Here is a 9,588-nt window from a genome sequence, read left to right as displayed (position 1 = left end):
AAGTTTGGGTTCCAACTCGATGCACTCATCTTCATTCTACTAGCCTTTTTCCTAGCATAAGTGCCTATCTGATCTAACGGCTGCTATCGATCCACATTCTTGATTTTTTGTATGTATTCACTATTCCTATGAATAAAAAAACTTTTGAGTTGTGGACATTGCAAGTAGCTTAGGTTAGATATCATTTCCTTTCGTCTGCAATGTTCTGGTTGACGACGTTAATTAATATCATTTGCTGTTTTGATTTTCAAAAAAAAAAAAAAAGGTTAGCTATGGAAAATACCACTGTAACAAGGCAATAGTAGATTAGTAGATATAGTTTGTGACTTTGTGTGTAATGAGCGCATCCCATCAATGCATTTTGGGTAGGTTTTTGGAGGAGAAAGGGGAGAGGAGAAAGAAGAAAAATGATCTCCCTGCAAAGCATTGATTTTTAAAAGAACTAGTTGGGTTGCGTTAGACCAAACTCTAAAAGTAAACTTCAAGAGGATCCGGTAGCAGGTGCCCCAAACTTCTGCCTTTTATTCTTTCTTTTTGCATTCCTTAGGGCCCTTTTTAAGGGAGTTGTTTATAGTTCGTGGCTAGTAAGAAACTTTCATGGTGGTTGGATGGAGTAAGATTTCTTTGGCTGCAGTACATGGTTTAGCATCCCGTCATGTATAGCATTGCCTTGGTCAAATTCCTACGGGTCACCGTATGCGCATTCCCAGTATTCTACGTCCGCTTATTCCACCGGAACCATATTAGCCAGGGGAGAAGGGGTGTCTTAGTCAAATTCCTCGGGAGAGTCTGATTAGCTCCTATTGGGTTCTAGGCCGACGGTTCTATTGACAATATAGGCTTTGTTTACTTCATAGGAGAGGATTTGACGATCGTAGTATGATGGATTCCCTCTCTGTTGCACGGGGGAGTAGGATTTCCTAATCTTTCACCTATTTACCATTAGGTTAGGTCCTAGTTTCATTTCGTCTAGCACCTTCAGTTCTGTGCTAAGGTGAGCTCTAGTTCAGTTCCTCGGATTGAGATAGAGAGCCTACCGACCCCTTTACTCAATAGGACTAGCTATAGAAAAAGTCTCTATAGAGAAAGTCAGGTGTGAATGATTGGCTTGTCTTGTCTAAGGCTGATCGTACCTAGTGCTTAGTTAGTCGTTTCTCTTTTCTTTACTTTGAAAGCGAGAAAGATGATGTTGGATTAGGAGAGCATGTACAGATGGATGATTGCCCTATTCTGTTAGGAATGGGAAACAACTTTTCTCGCTGCAATCGCGTGAAGCGTAACACAATATCCAACCACTACACCCTTAACCTTTTTTTTTTTTTTAGATTTGTTTTGCTTTTTGTTTTTTTTTTTTTTTCCTTTTTCTTTACCCTCCCGTCTCTTTCTTAGTCACCAGCTCTCAAAATTTTCAACTATCACAAAAGCTCTGAGCATCATTACTTTTAGTTATATTCTCAAATGGGACTATCTGTTTTAGTCGGTGAGACCAGTCGAGTCATGATAATTTGGATGTTATAGTATATGGGTTTAGTAATATTATTTTCGACAAATTTAATTTCTTATTACAAATTTGTTCTAAAACTATTACATTTAATTTATTCTATAAAGTATTATATATAATGTTTAAAATATGGATTATGAAGGGGACATGGGACCCCGCTGTCCATCTTATTGGATAAGTCTTGGCCCAAGTGGGGATGGTGAAAGATGTTGGCTCAAATTTTGTTGGGCTAGAAAGGCACAGTGCCCCAATAAAGGCGTGGCTTGGAGCAAAAACCCAAGAGGAGAAGTAGCCAAGAAGCATCTAACCTAAAACCTCCCGCATAGCACACGGGTCCTCACCAGCAAAGCCACGACATTGGTTAGTTACCCAATTGTTACCCAGTCTATTTATCCTTATATTCGTGGGCAGTGGAAGAAGTAGCGCATGCAAAATATAAAAAAAATATGCTGCCAGCAGGTTACAAACAAGCACCATTCCCCACGTAACGCGCGTCCCAAACCATCAAGTCACATCCTCTCATGTTTACTAAGGCACTACAGATTGTATTTATTCCCTATATTCTGGGCGGGCACATTTACTAACCGCCTACAACCGGCAACCTGCCAGTCGGCGATTCGCCAGCGGCTTGGCCCGCCGGCCACCTCCGTCTATGGCGCCCCCAATGGGCCGGAGGTACCTAGTGGAGTGGCGACGACGCCCCACCATCGCCTCGCTTAAAGGTGGGCGCAATGTTAAAGGCATGGTGACTAAGGGCGATTGGCGTATGGCGACTAATGTGTGTGCAAGGAAGGAGGCGAGGCGGTGCAAAACAGGAGGAGGGGGGCGCCGGTGACTGCCGGTGCGCCAGGGAAGGCGCTGACCGATGCGGACGCCGCCCAGGTAGCCTGGCCATAGCGAGGGCGCGATAGCATGCGTGCCCGTCACCCCTTGGGCACGCCTGCGTGTCTATTTTGCCGTGTTGCCTGCAGAGGTTGGCGGGGGCCTCGGGCACGTGGTGCTTGCTGGCTGGATGGGGTGGTTGAGGTAGTTGCACGATAGGACAACATGCGGCGCGCGTCTGGTTGCCGTAGATGGGGAGGGCGTAGGGGTATCCTCCAATAGTATAAAAGAGGGAGGGGGGGGGGGGTGGTTCTGGTCCATGTAAAGACATCCATGAAAACACTATTGCACTCTTGGTATAGTAGCCTAGTTTCCTTCCCCCCTGCTGGTGTGCCTGGGTTCGAACCCTGATAGTAACGTAGTTAGGCTATTTTATTATATTTATTGACTAGTCTTTCAATTATTTATTTATTTATTATTTGGGCCGATGCTTTTGGGCTTTGTTTGCCCCAGTAATAAAGTGCCCCGTGGAGTGGCGATATCGCCCCGCTTGAAGGTGGGCACAGTATTAAAGGCAGGGTAACTCGGGGGTCGATTAGCGTACGACGACCGATGGTCGTGACTAGTGTGTGTGCAAGGAAGGAGGTGAGGCAGTGCAAAAAAAGAAGAGGGGGGGCGCCGGTGGCCACCGGAGTGGCGGGAAGGGCGCTGACCGGCGCGGATGCCGCCCGGGGCCGAGGCTCCTCGGGGGCGCCCCCTAGCGTCCCGGCAGCTTGGCCGAGCGCCCTTGGTGGCGGCTGGTCGTGGCGCATGGTGGGAGCGCGAGGGCTCGATGGCGTGCACGTCAGTCGCCCCTCGGGGCACGCCTGCGTGTCTGTCTCGCTGTGTTGCTTGCGGAGGTTGACGGGGGTCTCGGGCACGTGGAGCTTGGTGGCTGGATGGCGTGGTTGAGGTAGTTACACGACAGGACAACGTGAGACCCATGTCTGGTTGGATTTGATTCCGTCTTGATACTATACACGTGGAGGGCATAGGGGATCCTCCAATAGTATAAAAGGGGGGGGGGGGGGGGGGGGTCTGGTCCATGTAAAGACATCCATGAAGACACGATTGCAGTCCTAGTCTAGTGGCCTGAGCTCCTTCCCCCCTACTACTGTGCCTGGGTTAAAATCCTGGTGGTAACCTAGTTAAGCTATTTTTTGGATCAAATGGAAGGGGGAACCCGAAGTAGATAATTACATACTACCATTGGTGCCAAGACGGAACTCCTAACATATCATCCTCTAACATATCTAATATTTCAGGATAGGACATTGTAGTATATGTGTTCCTCTTCCAAACTCACCAGCTTTACAAGCAAGAACATCTCTCGCTTTATTTTGTTCCCAGGCAACACATTCTATCTTCCAGTTCGCCAGGCTACCTGCTTCCTGCTTGCAAGCAATCAGTATGTAGAGGAGGATGGTGACTTTGACCTCTTGAGATGGTGGATGGTTGATGCTGGAAGATTCCATGTGTTGTCTAAATTGGCAAGGGATATACTTGTTATTCTCATTTCTACAGTTGCATCATAATCAACCTTTAGTACTAGTGGGAGACTTCTTGATGCATTTAGGAGTTCTCTTACTCCTAAAATTGTTGAGGCACTGATTTGTGCACAAGATTGGCTAAGGTTGGCCAATCAACCACTCAAAGTTGAAGAAAACATAGATGAAGTTGAGAAATTTGAAAAAGTTAAACTCCTAAACTATAACTTTACTTTTTTTTTTTTTTTTTTTTAGTTTTTATTTTTTTTTTTTCAGTTTCAGTGTTTCACATTTGTTACATATACAATTGTAATTGTTTTTTGCAGAGTTGTGCAGTGGATGAATTGGAGTTAATACTGGAGTTGGTTCTCTGCCCACAATACCTGTAATGTTATTTTACTTATTTCATTCTAAATTTTCTTAGATTTGTTTGACTACTTGTCTAGTTGCCTGCTTGCCTGGAAGTTTGGTGAGTAATGGAACATTGGATCTGGTTCTGGAATTTTAGAACCTGATGCCTCCATGGCTGGAAGGTTTAGTGCCTCAATGGCTAAGAACTGCCCCAGGTTTGAGGTTTCAGTATGGCTGTAAGCCTGTAATGCAGGAACTCTGTAACTCTGTAAGTATAAATTTTCTTCAAGCACTCAATGAGTCAAATGATGTCTGATATATCTCTCAATATCTATCTCTATCTCTCATTCTCTCTTTGATGCTTGTAAAAGACTAACTGTGCAAATGTGAAATGATAATGCTTCCACCATGTTCTCTAAAATCTGGGATTTAGGGATTGAGTTTGGTATGTTTCCATGAACTGTGGTCAATCTACAACTCATAGGCAATTTGCCCCCAATCCTAACATGATTTATAAATAAGCAGTCTGAGCATCATTTGTCCCAATCATAAGTCATAACATGATTCTTAAATCACTTATCTCAGTTATCTCATTTATGTTTTAACTTTTATGTTTTGTTACTATTTAGTATTCACAATTCTCAAGTTTACATACTTTCTTACCTTTTAATTTTATTCAGGAAGAGGAATAGAGTATTAGTTGGTATGTTGATTAGTAGATAGCAGATTAGGGCTTAGGTTGTGGACCTATGCAGACTGCAGTTGTGTCATGTGCTGATGTTCTTTGTATTTTCACTCAAATACTCAATACTGTGCTTTTGTAATTACTAATTAACCATTTAAGCTGTAATTTGATAATTCGGTAATTTGGTTTACTTCTATTTCAGTATTTTGTATTTTTGTATAAATGTTGTTTTAGTGCTTTTGACTTTTGATGTATGATTGTATGTTAGTACTTAATAATTAGTAGTTTAGTACTATCTATTTAGAAATTTGTAGTTTTTTAAAAAAAAAATTCGAAATTATACTCAAATAAACTATTTTTTTATATAAAAAAAATATTCAATTTTGCTGTTTATTAAATATTCACAAATATCCGACTAAACCGACGGATATTCGGATTGGATTTATTAAATTATTTATCCGGCGAATTTCTTAAAAAAACGGATTGGGGGTAAGAATACACATCCGCTATCCGTTCGGATGAGCCTCCGACTATCTGATCAGTACAAAACCCGTCCGTGCACACCTCTATTTTCAGTTATAAAATTATGTGTTTCCAGGTATAAAATTATGTGTTTTCAAGTATAAAATTCTGTGCATTCTATTATATAATTCTATACATTTTAAACATGGATTTTTTGTAAAGAGTTAAGAGTTTGTGTATTATGTTAAGAGTTTATGTGTATTATGTTAAGAGTTTATGTATATTATGTATTATGTTAGATTATGTGCATTCATTTATAAAATTCTGTGTATTCTATTATACAATTTTTTACATTCGAAACATGAGCTTTTGTATAAATAGTGGTGCAAATCCACTTCCCAAACCAATGTAGGACGAAAGCTACATTTTTCCCTTCATTTTTCCAACTCAAAATGGTCTACTTTGAGAATCAATATCTCATTCAACCATTATCCGTTTTGAGCGTACAATATATCAATCACTTCGTCTCATTACGAAGAATCCAAATCCACTTTGATCCGACCCAAACCAGAAGTGGACTCCACTGATAATTGTACCACAAAATAGCCCCTTAATATGCCATTTATGCCATTTTTTCCAACAATCCCCCACATGAATGAAAAATTGATTTTCAGGGTATTTTGATATCGGAAACAACTGTGTTCAACGGTCGATCCCTGCATAGGATAGGTAGATGTTACCCTTTGAACCTTCCCTCGTGAAGATACATTTACTCTACTGGTTGTACGGTAGAACGCGATGTCTTTGAACCGACTGTTGTTTGTGTAGACGATGACATATCTCACACATGAACCTCCTAACCACGCTCTGTTCTCATATATGTGCCCATTTTGTTCGTGGATCACCATTCCTGGTTCTGCAAGAGTTTGTGAAGAATTGAACCCTATTCAATTCTCCTTTGAAGCTACTCTCACTTTTCTCTCACATAGGTGATTCTTTTCCGAGTATCCCGCATACTCACACATGTCAACCGACATTCAAATCATTAAAGCATCAATGTGCTAACCTCGTACGGGAATCATTGTTCTAACAAGGAGTGGTAGTAGGGATAGCAATGGGTCGGGGAGAGCTACTTCCATCACCTGACCCACCTTATATTTTCTCCACCCACCTCCACCTCCAACCTGTATAAGGTGGACTCTTTCAAAACCCACCCCAACCCCACCGGGTGCGGGTGCCCACTATGGGTACCCACTACTCATGATCTTATTATTTTTTTATACAAATAATATTTAAATTACTTATACATAATGAAATAATAAAATTCATTAGTTATACTAAAACATATAACAATAGAAATATTCAAATATAATAACTAAATTGTTAATATTTAAAAATAAACTTAGTAGTTTAGATATAAAATAATAAAAAGTTACCCAAAGTTTTTTTTTTTTTTTTTTTTTTGATGTAGTTACCCAAAGTTATTGAAACTTTTATAATTCACTTTTTACTAGTACAATTTATTTTACTATTATATATATATATATATATATATATATATATATATATATATATATAGTAAATTACACTTTTGGTCCAATGACTATTGTGGTGTTGTTAATTTCAGTCCATGAGTTTCAAAATTGTCAATTTGGTACCGTAACTATTCAATTTTTCTCAATTTCAGTCCTTCCGACCAAATTGCCGGCAAAAAGTGACCGGAAAATGTTAATGGGTTAAATAATGAGGCCAATTTTGTCTTTTCACCCCTCTTCTCATTCTTCCCCGCCGATCGATCGCCTCAGCTGTCGCAAACCACCGTCTCCTCTACCGTCGCGACTTCATCTGCAATTTTAATTGTGTAAACCACCACCTCCTCCACCATCATAATTCACCTTCTGCCACCACCAAAAGCTTCACCACCGCCTCCTCCACCGTCGCTGTCAGCAGCAAGAACCAGTGATAGCTCAACACTCCAGGTTCAAGAAGTCTAAAATCAGCAGTGCTGCTCTATTAATTTTGCTATTGTAAATATCTTCCTATTTTTACGCATAATCTGTTCATAGCAGTTGCATCATCCTCCATCTATAAATAAGGATCAACTGCCTCTGTAATAAGAACTTGATTCATCACATTCTCTACATGAAATATTTCTCTTTTCTCTTTCTGCACCTGTTTACCTTCTTCTCCCTTTTTTTCTATTGTGCTCCGGTGTGCCGCTGCTCTGAAATTGACATGGTATCAGAGCCTTGCTCTAGAGTACGAGCTTGGATCAATGGCGTGGCCTCCTCCAAATGCTAATTCTGCACGAACACAAGCTCCACCGCCAGTAGTTCCTGCTATGGCAATTGGATCAGTTCCGGCGGCGACTTCGACGGCGGCTCCGACGGCAGCAAATGCAAACAGTAATACTCAGGTTTCGATCATTGATTTTAATCCCTCCGATGCAGGTAATCCTTACTACTTGCATCCTAGTGAGAGTCCGGCCTTGGTGCTTGTTTCGCCGACCTTAGATGGTTCAAACTACTATCCTTGGGCAAGAGCTATGAAGATAGCTCTATCAACCAAAAATAAACTAGCATTTATTGATGGTAGAATACCTATACCTAGCAAAGATGAACAAAGGTACATGGTTTGGGAACGGTGTAATAACATAGTTGTTTCCTGGATTGTAAGATCCATCTCACCTGAGATTGCACAGAGTGTGCTTTGGTTACAATCTGCCATTGCTATATGGAAGCATTTAGAGGAGAGGTTCAGTGAGGGGGATATCTTTAGGATCTCACAGATTCAAGGACAAGCTTATCAGCTTAAACAGGGGATTTTAAGTGTGGATCAATATTTCACACAGATGAAATTGCTTTGGGATGAATTACTTGTGTTAAGACCTTTGCCTGTGTGTGCTTGTACTCCTAAGTGCAATTGTGGAGGATATGAGAAGTTCTACACTTATGTAGAAAATGATCATTTGTCAATGTTTTTGAGAGGATTGAATGAAAACTATACAAGTACTAAATCGCAAATTATGTTGATGAGCCCTCTCCCTACAGTTGGAAGGGCATCTTCCTTGGTGAAACAGCAAGAAAGAGAGGTTTATGGTGGGATTCTCAGTGCTACTCCCACACCACAGATGCAGGGGCCTTCTCAGCAGATGAGTCCTACTGTTGGACATGCATTCCTGGCTAGTTTTCCTCAGAACAACAACTTCCGTCCAAGAAGACAGAATAACAATTGGAACAAGAAACCAGGACCAATTTGCAGCCATTGTGGATATACTGGCCACACAGTGGATAAATGTTACAAACTCCATGGTTACCCGCCGGGTTATGTACCCAGGTCTAAAGGTGCAGGAGCAGTAAACCAAGTCCAAGGTCCTTTGCTGCAATCCAGTGTCACACAATTTGGAGGTCAGAACCAATTTCAATCCCAAGGCTTTGTTGAACAAATCCAAAACACTGCAGGGAATTTTATGACAATTTCTCAAGAGGAATATAGTAGGTTGCTTGGCCCTAAGCAGAATGAGACAAAGCAGAATACAGTCAATACACCTCTTGATTTCACTCCTCAAGCAAATATAGTTTCGGCCAGTGTTGTCTCACCTGCAAACTTTGAAGGAGCCTTCTTGTTCTAAAACCATTTGGATTCTTGACACTGGTGCTACACACCATATTGTCTGCAGTATAGATCTTTTGTCTGATGTTAGAAGCACAACTGGTATGCATGTTGCATTGCCCAATGGTCAACAGGCACATATAACCCATGTTGGTACAGTTTTTCTATCTGATGACATTGTGTTGGAGAATGTTCTTTGTGTGCCTGTATTTCAATATAATTTGATTTCTGTCAGTGAGCTGGTCAAGAATTTCAAGTACAGTATATCCTTCCGATCTGACAAGTGTGTTATACAGGATCTGGACTGTGGGAAGACGATTGGGACAGCTAGAATTAATGGAGGCTTATATCATTTGTGTTTGTCAACTTCTACAACTCCTTCTTGCATGATTGTGAATAAGAGCAGTATTAGTCTGAATAATGTTTGGCATGCTAGACTTGGACATGCTTCTAATAACAAGATTAAGCTCTTGAAAGTGTTAAATCGTGATATTACTGTCAGTGATGATTTTGTATGTGACTGTTGCCATTTGGCCAAACAAAAGAGGTTACCTTTTGGAGTTAGTAAATCATACACAACTGCTTGTTTTGAACTTGTTCATTTTGACATTTGGGGGAGTTATGCTGTT

At 41.0% G+C, this 9,588-nt stretch overlaps 1 protein-coding gene across 1 annotated transcript; it reads left to right on the top strand.

The window, feature by feature from the left end:
• Nucleotides 1–7,622: 7,622 nt before the first annotated feature.
• Nucleotides 7,623–8,978, top strand: LOC109178841. Its single transcript, XM_019328394.1, has one exon. The coding sequence runs from the start codon at nt 7,623–7,625 to the stop codon at nt 8,976–8,978; it is 1,356 nt and encodes a 451-aa protein (XP_019183939.1).
• Nucleotides 8,979–9,588: the final 610 nt, after the last annotated feature.

Source organism: Ipomoea nil, unplaced genomic scaffold, assembly GCF_001879475.1.
Source record: "Ipomoea nil cultivar Tokyo-kokei standard unplaced genomic scaffold, Asagao_1.1 scaffold0873, whole genome shotgun sequence".
Taxonomy (NCBI): Eukaryota; Viridiplantae; Streptophyta; class Magnoliopsida; order Solanales; family Convolvulaceae; genus Ipomoea; species Ipomoea nil.
The sequence above is the reverse complement of the archived record's forward strand: the minus strand, read 5'-3'. Positions and strand labels throughout refer to the sequence as shown.